This window comes from Corvus kubaryi, unplaced genomic scaffold, assembly GCF_017639235.1.
Source record: "Corvus kubaryi isolate FWS band 111438036 unplaced genomic scaffold, C.kubaryi_AGA036_p1.0 36462, whole genome shotgun sequence".
In the NCBI taxonomy this organism is placed as follows: domain Eukaryota; kingdom Metazoa; phylum Chordata; class Aves; order Passeriformes; family Corvidae; genus Corvus; species Corvus kubaryi.
The window spans coordinates 1-16,208 of record NW_024580873.1 but is presented as its reverse complement, the minus strand read 5'-3'; the positions used below and the strand labels follow the sequence as shown (position 1 = coordinate 16,208).

Genomic DNA, 16,208 nt, shown 5'->3' with positions numbered 1-16,208 from the left:
TATCTCAGCTCTGAAGGGGTTGAGTTTTAGCAGTGCCAAGTCACAGTGATATATGGGGCAGTATCATTATTTCCTCCTTTTTCCATGGTCTGGCCTTATCTTGTTCCATCCAGCTCAGTTACACCTTTACACCTGCTCGTCTTTCCCAGAGCTGGATCAGTATTATGAACAATATTATGTAATCTTATAGATTGCATCCACTTTCACAGACAGGAATTTTACAAAGCCATATCTAAACATGTAGGTTTATTTCGCAGAAAGAAAATATCTTTGGTAATTTTACTGTGGAATTTGTAGGCAGAAAATTACTGCAGAAGTGACCCAGTCTCTGAGACTGGAGCTAGGTTTACTCCTGGGCCCTTTCAATTCCAAAAGGGAAGTCACCTGCTTAGTTTAAGTAAAAAAGTTCTCCATGGGGGGGAAAAATTCTCTGTGGCTCAGAAGTAATCTTCATTGGTTTTGCTTGTGGAAATACTCTGAAAGTAGACCACATGCCTTGTGCCATGGCACAAGGGTACGAACTGGAGGTACCCAGTGCTTCTGCTGGGACTCTGCTCTCCCCTGGCACAGGGAGGGTATGTGGAACCATCAAATATAAAAGATCACTGACAAATTGAGACCCCAGCCAAGAATCTTAAATTCCAGAGAAAAACACAGGCCTGTGACTAATTAGGAGTCCAAAAATCAGGGTGGAATGTGTGGCTGCCCCATCCCTGGAAGTGTCCAAGGCCAGGCTGGAGGGGGCTTGGATCAACCTGGTTTTCCTGGTAGTGGAAGGTGTCCCTGCCCATGGCAGGGAGTGGGACTGGATGGGCTTTAAGGTCCCTTCCAACCCAAACCATTCCGTGACTCTGTGATTCTGTGTGCCACCTCCTGCGTGCTGCCATCATTGCCACCACCGCTCCCTGGCTGATGGATCTATGGATGGATCTGCTGACACATACAGGGAGAGAAGGTGATACTAATTTGCAACTACCTATTTAATTTTTTTTCCCTAAATTAAGTTTGTCTGACAAATAGGTAGACGAAAAGGTTGATCACATTATAGATCCTCTGTAAGAAAATGTGAGATTCACACCTTTTGCTTTATATTTTTGTGCTTTATTATCAAAGCTGCACTTCCACTTTCCCACAAGGTTTTCAGTGGAAGCTTAAGGTGGCATTTTTAATTTACTGAAAGTTTGAATGATTAGGTTGCAACTAAGGAGTAAATTAAATTGTGGCCTTGCAGCCAAAGCTAGTGCATGATCTTAAAAAAAAAGAATTAAAATGTTGATGCTTGCAGGCAAAAGAAAAGAAAAACAACAAAACAAAGGGAGACTTGTTTGTTTGTTTTAATTGGAGGCATTTTCTCAGACTGCTGATTTTGAGGCAGAAACTAACGGCATTTTGTCTTTGATGTAGAAACAACTGGCTGTACTTTTGAGCTGGAGAGCTTTTCCTCCTGGAAAACTGCTGCAGGATATTTGGCTTGAACAGGTGGCAAAACACCACATGGAATGTGCACACTCTGGCTGGTCTTATTTTAAGGGAATCTTCTTTTTTTAAAAAATTTTAAATAAGGATTTTATTTTATTCTCTTAATGATTTTAAAGCAACAGCTTTTATTCTCCAAGAGACTTGGGCATCTTTTGTGACTGTGTTATAAAAATACTTGAAGCAGAATAAATTAGCAAATAAGGATGACTTAAGAGTTAACATCAATCCCTGTGTGTCAATGGAGTTTTTCCTCCATTAAAACGCAGGAAAAGTTAAATGCATTTGTCTCTGAGGAAAAGACAGAATATTGATCAACCTTTGATTTATTGCAATTGATCTCTTGCAACATGACAACCTAAAAAGGTTTCCAAGACATCCTCCACACTCGAGGTGTTCCAGGGCTCAGAAACCATCATAAGTAAGTGACTGAAAATCCTTTAACAGTTGAAAAAACTTAAGACCAAAATAAAATAAAGTCAGACCACTAGCATGCTTTAAAAAAAAATACCTTTCAAATGCTGAGCTCATGGTGAAAGAGGCAAGAACTCTCATTGCAAACTGTGACCATGTTCATTCTTGACTCAGAAGACCATTAAAAAACCCTCTAAAAGTTTTTGTGTCACACAAAAATCAAACAAAAACTCCAACTGCAATAATAATGGTTGAATATTGATGGAATATGGGAATATTTGAGTAACATAATATTTGAAATATGCCAGTTGAGTTTTGTCTCCCAGGGCTTCCAGTGCCTGGCAGAGATGCTGGACCCTCTCCTTAACCTCCTCCCCCACCTTGGGGGATCACAAAACCCCTCCACCACACCTGCAATACACCAACCCCCCATTCCCAAACCCCTTTCCCAACCGCTCCCATCCCCAAGACCTTCCTGCCACTTTGGGTCACACCAAAAGACCTCAAACACCTCCCACCACCTTGGGGCACACCCCTCCCCCAAACAATCCCCAATCACAGGACCGTCTCCTTGAAAATTACCTGCACACCAACTTTTCCCAGTTTTTACCCAAAAAATGCATCCACTACCCACAAAATGCCAGATTTTGAGGGGGGAAATGGCAAAAAAAAAAAGGTTAAAAACCTTTATGCTTCTTTTTGCAGCTTTTATTTCAGAAGAATTCCAAGGGCTTTTTGCTGGACCCAAGTTGTTGTGAAAATATCTGGGAATTCTGCCAGGTCCTCTCGTATTTCTGGGAATTTTGGATCCCACTGCCAAGGTTTTAGTATTTGTTATTATTTTTGAGGTGGGAACTCGGAGATTTGGGGACTTCCCAAGGCAGGGTAGGAGACACCAGATATCCTGCTCCCATGGAGGTAAATGAGAAGGAATTGGGAGTCCCCACCCCACAGTCCGGGTGGTCAAGAATCCAGGTGGGAATAGGGAAGAAACAGGGAAAAAGAGGTGGGGAGGGAGTGAGGGGTGATTCAGCATGGACAGGGGAGACTGGGGAGGGAGGGGCTCAGTGTGGGGAACAGTACCCCAAGCACTGGGGTCACGATGCCCTGAACTTTGGGGTTATAACACCTCAAAATTGGGGGTCACATTGCCCCACGCTTTTGGGTCTCATTGTCCGAAACTTTGGGGTCACACTGCCCCCTATTTTGGGGTCAAAATGTCCCACAATTGGGGACCACAATGCACCACACTTAAGGGTCATGATATCCTACGCTTTGGGGTTAAAGGGCCCCCCACGTGGGGGTCAGAGTGCCCCACACTTATGGGTAACAGTGCCCCACATTTGTTGTCACATCGTCCCAAATTTTGGGGTCACAGTGCCTGACACTTTGGGGTCAAAGAGCCCTACACTTGGGGGTCACATTCACCCACTCTTTGGGGTTGCAATGTCCCTCACTTGGAGGTCACAATGCCACACACTTAAGGGCTACAGTGCCTCACACTTTGGGGGCAAAACACCACATATTTTGGGGTCAGAATGCCCTACACTTTGAGGTCACAGTGCCACGTGCTCTTGGGTCACATTGTCCCACACTTTTCTGTCAAGACACCTCACACTTGGGGGTCACAGTGTGCCATACTTTGGGGTCACAGTGTCCCACACTTTGAGGTCAAACACTCCACACTTTGGGGTCACAGTGAGTCACATATGGGGGCCTCAATATCTCACACCTGGGGGTCACAGTGACCCACATTTTGGTGTCACAATGCCCCACATTTTGGGGTAAAAACACTTGGGGATCATATCACCCCACACTTAGGTGTCATAGTGCCCCACTCTTTGGAATCACATTACACCACACTTTGGGGTCAAACATACCACACTCAGGGGTCACAGTGCTACACAATTTTTGGTTTCATGGCCCCAAAATTTGCAGTCAAAACACCGCACGCTTGGGGTTGTGATGTGTCACACTTGGGGGTCATGGTGTTACAATTTAGGGGTCACAGTGTCCTGGACTTTGGGGTCAGGAAGTCACATACTCTGGAGCTGCAATGCCCCACAGAGGGGTCCCAGTGCCCCACACTTGGGGACCACGTTGACCCACATTTAGGGGTAAGATATCCCTACCCTTTGGGATAATGACCCCCCAATTTTACAAATCAGCAAATAAACCTCAAATTCACACCCCCAAAAAGCCTTTAGAAGCGTTTATTGACTGTTGTATCAAAACCAGCCCTTGGCAAGATCCTTTTTGTATGGGAAAAAACATTGGGGTTTGGGTCTTTTTGACCTGAACTTGATCTATTTTTGGATTCTAGAGAGTGGATGGGATATCAGGGCATTAGGATACACGCAGAGTTAATCCATTTGGGAAAAATCCAGGAAAATTTCATGGATTTGAGACAAAATCCAGAATTTTCCCAAATTTGGGGGAGTTTGAGGTGGATCCACCTACGGGATGGGATATACAGGAGCATCAACTTCTTGACGGATCTGGTGGGAGATGTGGCTGGAAGAAAGAGAAACGCATCATTTTGGGCAGAAATGGGTCAGTTTTGGGCAAATATGGGGAAGTGTTAAGCAAAATGGATTGTTAATACGCAAATAATGGGTCATTTTTACACAAAAGTGGGTCAGCATTATGCGTAATGGCCTGATTTTGGGGAAAATGGCCAATTTTGGGGAAAAAATGGTATTTACTATGCAGAATGGCTCATTGTTGAGAAAAATGTCTCATAATTGGGCAAAAAAAGGCCCCTTATAATGAAAGATGGCTCATTTTTTGGCAAAGCAGTTGCTTACCCGGATCGTTCCCACAGGATCCTGCTTCAGTCGCTGCGGATGAAACCAAAGAAACTGGAAAATTCCTTCCAGGATCTGCCCAGCCCCTCCTGCACTGACATTATTGCCAAATACCTGGGCGGAAAACCAAATTTTTCTTGGATTTGGGGGAAAGCAAATTAGGAATCACTCACCATCCAGAAAAATCCTGGGATTTCCACATGTCCACCACTTCTCCAACACTCCGGGCATCACGTCCGTCCGGAAGCTTCAAGTCATCTCTGGGGTTTCCGTTGAAATTCCCACAGGAGGCACAGAGACGGGAGGCCAGGCCTGAGGTCACGGGGATGGTCGCCTCCCCGTCCTGGGTGATGGTGACGGACATCCCAGAGCGGTGGGTGATCGTGACATTCCCACGGGACGACGTCACAGTGACAGAGTCAGAGGTGGTGGTGGGGGGCTGGTTGAAGAGGCCATTGACCTGGGAAAATTACGGAAAATTACAGAAAATTACGAGACACATGATAAAAACCCATTTGTTCGAGAGCAAAGGGCTCTAGCTTGGCTAGAGCCAAAATCACTCTTTTTTTTTTGCAAAAATGGCTCATTATGGGGCAAAATCACTCCACATCAGACAAAGTAGCTCACTACCAGGCAAAATCTAGAGAGATTTTTGCCCAAATCTCTCTAGATTGACACAAACCACCCAAAACCCCCTCACCTGCCCCACTCACCCACACCTCCATGTTGCTGTTGACGCTGACAACGCCCTCACGGACGAAGACGATGGCAGCTGTGGCCGTGGGGACATTTGTGTCACGACAGTTGCTGACCTCCATCACCACCTTGAACCAATCTGCTGCCTTCTCATTGCAGAGGGCTGACACCTTGTAGGTGCCATTGGCCAACAGGGGCCCGGCGATGCCATCAAAGGTGGTCAGGGTGGCTCCAGGCGTGACCCGACAGTGGCCTTCACTCCTGGCACACACCTGTGCCCCGTCACGGGTGACGCACACCTGGTCCTGGGGACACTGCGTGTCCCAGCACACCAGTCCCCGTGATGGGTGACAGTGGCATTCCTTGGAGCAGTTGTTGAAGGTGACAATCTCACCTGCTGGAACAGGAAATAACACAGGTTAAGCCCCATCTCCCAAATTTTGGGGGAATTTCCCAACTTCCAAGGGGGAAAATCCTAGAGAGTGAGAAATTCAGGTGGATTTGGGGGACTTTGGGCAACTCAACCAGTTCATGGTAACTTTTTCCCTGCTAATCACAAATTTTTCCTGTTATTTGTCCTTTTTCACCATTAATTGTTCCTTTTTCCTCATTAATTATTAATTCACTTTTCCAGGCTACTCCCTCAGTAATTGCCCTTTTTTTCCCCTGCCAATTGTCCTTTTTGCTGTTAATTGCCCTTTTTTTCCCCCAGACCCTCTGGGACTTTCTAGATGGGGCAGCCCAACCCCCAACCTGATTCCCAGCAAAATAAGCCCACCAGTCCCAAGCCTCAGATGTCACCTGCCCTGTCACCTGACCTTGAGGTAGTGTCCCCTGTGGAGGCAGCCACAGAGCTCGGGTGACACGCAGGTGTCCCCATCAAAGACAAACCCCTCGTCACACGGACACCCCTCAAAGCCCCCCCAGGTGCAGGGGGCAGGGCCCACGAGGGCAGCACAGGTGAGGTCACAGGTGCGGGTGCAGAGCTCGTAGTGGCTGTTTGGGGGGCAGGACAGTGCTGGGGAAAAAGGGAGAAAACAGCATTGTTGGGACAATTCCAAAGTTGTGGGGGGGTTTGGTCAAAATTTGAAGGTTATCAGAAAAAAAAATTTTTTTTTTGAGGGATTATTTTTCAAAATGGGAGGCTTTTATTTGTTTTAGTTTATTAGTTATTAGTTTTGGCATTTTCATAAAAACTGGGGTTTTTTTCTTCTCAAAATTGGGTTGTGTTTTTTGAAGTTTGAGGTCACCATTCCTAATTGGCATTATTCCTCCATATTGGAGTGTTTTCAGTAAAATGTTATTCATTTTACCAAAATTGGGTAGTCCCTTCAAAAATTTTGGGGTTTTTTTTTCATGGAATTTGAGCTTTTTTTCCAAAATTGGAAGTCTTTCTGCAAATTCTTTTCAAAACTGAAGGGTGTTTTACAAAATTAGAGGAAATAAGTTCAAAGTTGGAAGCAATTTTTCAAAATTTGATTATTTTTCAAAACGGTGAGCAATTTTTTCAGATTTTGAGGCTGTTTTCACAATTGGAAGGTTTTAATCAAAGTTGAGGGAGAACTTCCAAATTTTAAAGGAATTTTTGAGTAATGGGAGGATGATTTTTTAAAACAGAAGGGAATTTTTCTAAAATTTGAGTGAATTCTTTCAAAAATCGAAGGCTTTTTTGAAATTTGAATTTTTTTTCACTTTTTAAAGGTTTTTTTAATATTGGATGACTTTTCCTAAAATTTGAAGGAATTTTTGCAAAACATGAAGATTTTTTTGAAACTCGGGGGAACTTTTTCAAAATTTGAGGGAACATTTTCTAAAATGAGAAAAATTTTCCTCAGCTGGGGGAAATTCTTTCATAAACTAATTTTCCCAATCTTGAGGAATTTTTTTCCAAAACTTTAGGGTTTTTTTCCTAGAAGAAAAGATGGCTTTTGAGGGAAACAGGACCCAGAGTGAGGAACTTCTTCCTGGCTTACGGCAGAAGTCCTTTGTCCTCCACGCTTCGACTGTAGCGCCAGCGGCCTGGCAAGCGGCGGTGTACGCCTGCAGCACGTGGCACAAGGCACAAGTGTGGTCCCCTCTGGCAGCACAGACATCATGGACGCAGTGGGTGAAATACTCCACAGGGCTGACACGTGGGCAGCACCCCAGGAACGGCCCTTCTGCGTCGCAGGTGATGCCGCAGGATCCGTTCCTGCCATATGTCACCTCACTGGCAACATCACACCTGCTGCACACGCTGCTGCCACAGCCGTCAGTGCATGCTCTGTCCTTCTCTGGAACCTTCCAGGAGGTGACAAATTCCTGAGTGGTTCCTGCCAGCACCCTGCTGGGCAGCCAGAAGTCGTCACTGGGGTCCCCGTCATAGTCACCACCCAAGCCGCACAGCCGGCCACGGTAGACGTCAGGGACAGTGATGAGGAGGAAGGTGGCTGTGTTGTAGAGAATGCGGACTCCTGCAGCAGTGTGGAGGATGATGTTATTCCCCTCTTGGCCAATGCGGAGGTTCTTGTCCTCCGTCACCAGTGGGAGGGTGTAGCGCTCCGAGTCCGCCTGGAATGGGGACAGGGTGACACGTGTAACATGCAGTATAGAGTCACCACACCCACTCCATGGTGACAGTGTAGATGTGGAGGAAAACACCCACCCTCCTTATAATCATGACCTGGAAAACCAACAGATAAATGTGAAAACAGTCCTAAATGTTCCCCAGAGACACCCAGAAATCAAAGTTCTTCCCTCCATTCCCTCTCCCTCTGACTCCCCATGTTGTCTTCACTTTCCTAGTTCATTGTCATGAAGTGCAAAAGTCACCTCTCGGTATCACACGGGTCTGTTGCAGCTGGTGGGACACCAAATCCTGGTATCAAAATCCTTAAGGTTTCAAAAGCCTCCAAAAGCCTCTCCTCATTCTCATGTGGCATCAGGTGTGCTTGACCTTGCTCATCCAATATAAAAAAAAAATTAAGCATTATTTTAGTGATTAATCACATGGTAGAAGGGTCAGCAGGTACAACTTCACACCTCTTTTTTATTTTTTGTGATACAAATCTGTTAGTACTTTCACAAATCAATCAAAAGAAGTCCCCTGTTCATTTCCCTGTGATCTGCTGAAGGAATACTGGCTGCCATTCCCTGGCAAAAAAGAACAATAATTGAGAAAGAGAGTGAAAAAGTTCTATAAAAGAATATTAATTCTTGAGAAACAGTGAAAGGCAGGAAATCTTCTCTAGCAGTAATGAGGTTTTCACATTTTGGGCCCTTTTGCCCAGTGCTGTCAGACCCTATAAATCCTTTAGTTCCAATAGCCACAGAGTGACAGCTGTCACTTCTGGTCCATTTTTCTTTCTGTGAAGATGGAAGGAAAGGAATGCTGAAGAAAAATGAGAACCAGGTCCCACATGGCTCTTGGCAGGCAGAAAACTCATCAAGCATGAGCTCAGTCAGGGAATTTCATTGGTAACAGGAGCTCTGCAGGCACTGGGGGTACCAGCAAGAAGGAAACACACCTCCCTCCAGAGGGGCTGGTCAGTGAATGACCTGAGCAGGGATGTGGCTTGCTCTGAAATACAATCTCCCTTCCCTGATTGTAGAGGCACAAGTGGCAGTGTCAGGGGAGCCCCAAGAAAGCAGAACTCGCTGCTAAGGGCATCATCTGAGATGTGTCTGAGTGTGTTTCTCCGTGACAGCTGCCACCTTGGCTGACACTCTGTGGGCTCAGCCGAGACACCCCTGTCACTAAGGCTAAATAAAGACATAAAATCAGAGCTCCTGAGGTCTCAGCTGGGGATTCAAAGATGCCCGATGGGAGCCCAGCAGTCACTTGTCATCTGTGGAGTGGGTTCGTCATACTCACTGCTGGGAAAGAAATCTGTCAGAGACTTGTATATAAACACCACTTCAGCTGAAGCCCCCTTAAGAGTTAAAAATGCAAAGATTAGGGAAGAGCTCAAATGTGAATGTTGATCAGGACACACACTTATGCATTCCAAGTCTGGTGATGGTGAAATATTTGCCTAGGTGTAGACACGACTTCCATCTCACATTTTACACTGCCCGGTGCTTTGACTGGAGTATGAGTTTCCCATTCTTGGCAGAAATACTCACACCAATTGCCTGATTTGGCCTGACACCTCTGTATGCTTGTCTGCAGCTAAGAGAATGAAGACCAACAGGTGTCATTCTTATGGTCTGACCTGTTTTAATGTCCCACCACAGCAATAAACCCCATCTGTACCCCATAACCCACAGAGCTGATTCTGTCTGAGGCTGACCACCATCCAAGGAAGATGTCCCATCCTGTGTTCTTTGCTCTGTTGCCCTGTTGTAGAGGAGCACAGACCAACTCCTTCTGGGTTTTGTTTTCAAGGAAATCCCTTCCATGGTGTGCATGGCAAGATGAGCTGGGGATCACATTTCTACTGTTTTTCCTGCTACCCGTGCCAGCTCAGCCTGGCTGAAATGCAATAGTATCACTGCCATTCCTCCTAGGGCTACTTCATAGATCCTCAGAGAGAAAATGATTTGTGCATCACCCTGGCCCTTATTAATCACTGCTAAGTACCTCTGAGGGGACAGTTCCACTGCAGGATCTCTTGCTTGTGTCTCTTTGTAGGAATGTGCAGAACGGCTGCAGCAATTCAGATTCACAACCTGCCTGAATGTTTAAGTAAAGACAACTCATTCCGTAGGTTTTCTCATGTGCTTCCTGCGTAAAACGTTAGTTGCAATGTGGTTTCGGCTTTCTGAACAGACAGCTAACACAGAATTGTCTCTGTATCAATGCTGCTGAAAAAAATATTCCAAATTTACTGCTTCCCTATGATTTTAGTTCACATTCAGTGAAATTAAGCCAGAAACCTGGCTGTTTTGCATCTTTAGGGTATTGTAAACAGCAAACTCACTTTTAATAAATAATCATCCAGTCAGACTGAGAAAATATAAGACTGGGCTCTGAGCTAATATAAATCATAGCAGATATATGGAAATTGAACTCTGCGGTTTTACATCAGCTAATGGGTCTGACCCAGGATTTATGTAATAAAGTTACATAAATCTCTTTACTGAGGACTCAACTCATTTTGTACAAATTCACCAATTCACCAACTACTGTATCAACTCAAGGAGAAATTAAGTGTCTAACGGCCTCACAGAGACTTTCTAAGATGTTCCTTTAGCTACAAAATCATGCCACCTTTTTTGCAAAACGCATCCATAAATACCCATTCAACTTGTAATTGAGCCTGCTGTGCTCAAGAGAGAACAATCACCAGACAGCTCCTCACTGCAGACAAAAATAAGACGAATGGTCAGTCTCATAACAGTAGACTTGTCTAGACTGAGCAAAATTACACGGACCAAAAACCAGTAAAAAAATTCAGGGTTATCAAACTCCCTTCATGCCCTGTTGCTTAATCCCACTGTGCACACAGAGTCACAAATGAATTTGTGCTCACTTCAGCAGCCTGACTTACTCTTCAGTGCGGCTTAACAGTAAGACATTGATAGCATCAACGAGATAAAAATAGAGGAAAAACTCTCATGCCAACCAAAGCAACTCCTATTTTATAACTTAGAGCACTTGCTGACACAAACCCAGGCCTTTCAGAGGAGGTGGCAGGTTCATCATGGTTAAACCCACGCAGCACTCAGAACACATGGTAGACAAAACCAGGTTTTTTTTAGCTACTAGTCCTTGGTTACTTCTGCAATTCTTATATATTGCCTTTGCCCTAAGTGACTTATTTCTCACCATTTTTTTTCTCAAATTTGAAAAAATATCAATTGACCAGTCTGTCCTTCACAGCACACCCCTTTCTGTGACACACAGTTTCAGTTCAGCTCTGCAGTTGTGCTGTTTCTCCTATAATTTGACCTTGAAGCTCTAATCTCTGGCACATGATATCATGCAAAGTGTGATATACAAATATCTCCTGAACTGGTTGCACTCTGCTGCTCATTCCTTCATTCGTACATGGAAGCAGGAACTCCCAAACACCCAGGAAGGATGAGGTGGAGAGGAAGCAGCATCACCTGTGTATTCCGGCAGAGGTGTTGTCACCTCCACAGCCTCTGGCTAGCGACTGGACCAAGGTTGAGGGGGCAGCTACAGGGGTTTTCAGAGTTATGCTCTAACTCTTTGTCTGAGGAAATGGTTTCATGACCTGTGATCCAGGTATACACTTTAAATTCTGAGTTAGGCAAGAAAGATGATTTCTCCATGGTGTGCACTTGTCAGAGACTGAAATATTGTCTTTTATGACTTAAACATTTTCTTAAAGGACTTGTAAAACTGTATTACAAAAGCTGCAAAAAAGACTACTGCACCCTGAATGGGGCCCTGAGTGAGGCCTTATGCTGCTCCCTGATGAAGATAAGATAAAGTAACAACTCAGGGCTGGGGACATTCACAAAGCACAGGCTTAACACCTCCAAGATGGAGACCACAGCCCCAGGGCTATCAGCTGCCAGGCTTGCAGAGACCCTTGCACCAAAGGGCAGGGGAGGAGAGGCTTTGGGTATCTTGGAAAAGCCTCTGGTCAGAAGCTTATCCACAGCAGGAGGGGGTGACATGGCCCATCACAGGGGCCCCCCTCAAAGGGGTCCCCAGACCCTGCACCAGAGCACCAGAGCACCAGAGATGATGCAACAGACCCTCAGTGCTGCAAGGGACAGTGTCAAGCCAGCCCCTGCAAGAGGAGGCACGTGGGCGTTCCCACCTGGCCCACAGCGTGTGGCAGCGTGGCGTGGCGTGTGGCCGTGTGGCCACGGCAGCTATGGGGGACCCTCACCACGAGCAGAGCAGATGGAGGGGAGCAACGAAGCATTGTTGGGACCCTCGGATGGGTGATCTGCTTCCACCTAACCCCTGTCACCTCTCCCTGTCCCCCTTCCCCCCCACACACTTCTTTTCCTATTTCTTTCTTTTTTTTCTCTGTCCTTCTTTTTGCCTCTTTCACTATTAAATAAAATACATCCATTTTTTGGCAACAATATTTAATCTTGTTTGGTTTTAATCTCATTTCTGGGAATATCTAGAACGTTCTAAGTTCTTTCCGGTTTATGCTCAGAGACTTAGCTTGCTTTGCTTTTCTGAGTTTAAACTGGATCGTAACAGACCTCTTGAGAATATCTTGCTGTTATTTCTCCCATGCATTTACGCCTGAGTACAAGAACCAGTGTAAGCCCTTTCAAAAGCCCTTTTAGCGAGCTGAGTGGTGCCTCACAGACGGTTGTTCTCCCTCTTGACTCACTCAAAACATCTTTCTTTGCTTTTTCTGTGGTTTTCCTGCCTTCAGCCCTCATTTGGTTACCTTTTTGCTAAGGACAGATTTCAGCATTAAAGGCCAGCCTTGCTGGGAAAATGAGTATATACCTTTGAACCAGCTCCAACCAAGCTCCACAAGTCAAATGGGTAGGTACAATTCACCAAAAAGACTATCTTAAAAAGCAAAGGACAGTCCACTGTTCTTAATCTAGATTAGGATATACATCATATATGAATGTTAATTTCTTAAAATGAATTCATTTACCAGACATTAACTTAATCAATGCTGCCATCACCAACAAAGAAGGGAAATGTAATTGGTTTAGAAGCGCACCCTGTCCGTAAAGGCAGAACAGCATCATACATTAACATTCCTATGTATTTCACACTCAATATTAAGGTGTTGGCTTGTTGGGTTTAACCTGTAATCCCATGAATGACTGTATACCTTAGAAGGGCCAGAAATAAGATATTCAGATATATATGTGAACCTTTCTGAGAACTGTACTGGTTTTCTTCTTGTTGCTGACTTTACTGACATTAAGGAAGAATATTCAGGGTTTACAGTGACAATGCAGATCGTATTGCATAAGGGGCAGTGGCATGGAGAAGGAATTGTTTACAGCCAGACTGGTTAGAAGCTGTTTCTTAAAAAGTTTGTTTCAAGTGCCACAGAATCAAGTTCTGACTTAGAAGAGAAAATGAAACACTGCAAAGATTTTGGGCCTAACCCCCATCTCCCATGCCTCAGCCTCAATCTCAATGTAGAACTTTGTCCATGGGATATTTTAATGTGACACAGGGAAAACTGCTACCAAATGCCAGTAACTAAATGACCATTGCATCTGAGGCAGATGCTGATCCAGCAAGCTCACGCCACACTGATGGCCTGCAAAGGATGCCTGTGATTCACCAGCAGAACTGGTGAATCCAGTTTACCCACTTCCCAAAAAACTCTACAGATCTTGTCAAAATACAGACTACAAATCTCTTGTTTACAAGCATCTCTTGAAAGACATCTCAAGTTTGTTTTTCACAGGGTTCATCTGTAAACCAGTGCTATATTTTATCGGGATTGTTACAGGATGGCATTTGCACAAACCCACATCAACTATTTAAGTATGGGATTTAAAGCAGCAAGCAATGCAGCTCTTTGTGCCAGAGACTGCCCTTAAGCATTTTCACACCACCATTCATGACGCTAGCCGAGCTCGTCAGCACGAGCTTCGGTGTGCCCTCGGACAGAGGGGACGCAGCGTCACTTCCGCAACGTCCTCGCCGGACGTCTTTGGTGCAGGAATAGCGCGAGATGGACGCGCGTGCTGGCTCCTCCTTAGAGGAAGCATGTCGGGGAGCCGATGGAGTGAGCTCGTGTCGACCCGGAGACAAAGAAGGCAGGAGGGGCTCTTGGTATGAGTTCCAGCAGATGTATATGCCGGAGGGCACGGACCAAGGAAGAGCCTTGAATAAGGCTGTGCATGACATTTTATAGTGGGGTGGAACAAGGTGGGGAGAAGGGAAACAACCAGTGAGGTACAAGCGAGGGGGTGGATACAATTCAACAAGGACCAATAGGAGGAACCGGGAGGCAGGACTTACAACAAGAAGCCAATGATCAACCGAATAGGGGAGAACCTTTTAGAACAGGGGGAGGAATTGAACCAGGGTGCCGCCCAGTGGGGGTGTAACTTCAGGCCTCAGTCCCGCCCAAGGATCTACCCTCAGACCCACGATCTTATGCGGGGAAATCCACCCAGTGGATGCCACTAGCTTGATAGATATCCAGCCTGTTGGGGGGTTGGGCTACGACAACACATTCACAAGAACAATTCAATCCTGATGGCGGTTGTGGATGCTAGCAAGGGCTGGCAGAGGAATTTTCCTGTGAAACTTTTCTTTCTCATGAGACGGCAGTTAGAGAAATCCAGCTTCTCACAGCTTCTCTGTGAAAGCTTTCATTCTCATGTGAACTGGATGGACAACAGTTTGAGAGAATGTAAACCATTTCTACACCTGCAGGTTGTTATAAGAACTGGGAAAATTATTTTCCTTCTCTAAGAATAATATTTGGAAATGGGTGTCTTACTGCTCAGTCTATCACCTTGAGAGATGGTGGGTCAATAGGCCAATCATGTAATTTCTCTTTTGCGAACCATGCTATAAAAGGTATGGGTGATTAAATGAGGTCACTTTGGCCATATCATCTGACCTGGACTTATGTCGTGATTCTTGCTGTCTCTCTGGGGATAACAGCGACAGGCAGTGACTCAGATCTACTACAGCCTAAAACATAAGGACAAGATCACTGCAGGCAGATTTTACTCAAATGTTGAGATTGAAATAAAACAATGATAAAAGAGCAACCCCAAACTGGAAACAGTAATAATTAAAAGCAAGCAATAAATAAAGATCCTTGATGCACCAACTTCAGGACACAGAAAATCTTTTTAATAATAGGTTGTCTATATACCTACAATATTTCTTTCTTAATAATATATTGTGGCATTTAAGTAAAACCTTATGAAATGAAGGCCTTGTTCCCTTTGTAAAATTATGGCTCAGGCCTCTTACTTTGGCTGGAGAAGGACTGTGAGAAAAGTCCATGAGAAGAAAAACAATCAGCTTTTACTCATGAAAATGTAGTATCAACAGAAGCATGAACGTTAAACAACAGAAGGAGAAAAACAGCAACATAGCTGCACCTGTTATTTTTCTGAATGCTTGAATGCTTATGCTATAGGTAGCCAATGGTAGTATATTGCAGTTAATAATAGCCAATGAGTCTATTGTAGTAGTTTAGCAGCCAATGAATATGTAACACGAGTGATAACATACAAAAGGTGTATAAAAGAGGCTGCTTTGTTTAATAAATGGCATTTTGGCCCTTGAAAGAGGCACTGTCTGTGTTTGTTGTGACCGCCCCAACAGTGACAATATATTAATTGAATATTTATACACAGAAGTGACTGACTACACCACTAAATACATTTTTACAGTACTGTAAGAAAAACTCCAGCTTCCATGATTTCATGGAACCTTTTTCTATTTTAAAGTACCACAATGGGCAATCTGTGGCTTTGTCGAGACGGACATAACAGCACACACTTGTTGTAATCCAAAGTCATAAGAGTTTTTATTTTCTCTACTGCTATTCTTATACCTCTTCACAGTGACTGTGGCCTATTGAGATTGGCTGCTTAGCAAACAATGACAAGGCTGTCTAACAAACAATGACCATTCAGGCAGTAAAACAATTAGCTATACAAGCAAAGGTATAGTTGTTACATATGATCTGCAAGTTCTTCCTTGTACACTCTTAACGTCCCATAACAAGAACATCTCCTTGTGTCCAGAACATCTTCTCTCATTGATTATGTTCTTGGCCTTCTCTGTGGGTTTCACTGAAGCTGCAAAATTTCCACCGTAAAATTCTCATGGGTAAGTTCTGACTGATTTCAGGTCTGATTCTGTGAGGCCCCCAGACCAGCTGTCAGCCTCATCAGCAGTCTCCTCTTCAAAACCCTATGCCAGCTATTCATAAACCATTGGGA

General features: G+C 44.7%; 2 protein-coding genes across 2 annotated transcripts; both read right to left on the bottom strand.

Moving 5' to 3' along the window:
* Window positions 1-4,088: 4,088 nt before the first annotated feature.
* LOC121660534 (kielin/chordin-like protein) lies at window positions 4,089-5,784 on the bottom strand. The gene is made up of 4 exons (XM_042019906.1): window positions 5,411-5,784; window positions 4,871-5,157; window positions 4,698-4,730; window positions 4,089-4,404 (listed from the first exon to the last, which is right to left on the bottom strand). The coding sequence occupies exons 1-3, from the start codon at window positions 5,513-5,515 to the stop codon at window positions 4,724-4,726; spliced, it is 399 nt and encodes a 132-aa protein (XP_041875840.1). The 5' UTR covers window positions 5,516-5,784; the 3' UTR covers window positions 4,089-4,404; window positions 4,698-4,723.
* Window positions 5,785-6,118: 334 nt separating this feature from the next.
* On the bottom strand, window positions 6,119-14,142 carry LOC121660532 (IgGFc-binding protein-like). Its single transcript, XM_042019904.1, has 3 exons — window positions 13,845-14,142; window positions 7,367-8,041; window positions 6,119-6,411 (listed from the first exon to the last, which is right to left on the bottom strand). Exons 1-3 carry the CDS (start codon window positions 14,140-14,142, stop codon window positions 6,203-6,205), a joined length of 1,182 nt encoding a protein of 393 aa, XP_041875838.1. The 3' UTR covers window positions 6,119-6,202.
* Between the last annotated feature and the right edge of the window lie 2,066 nt (window positions 14,143-16,208).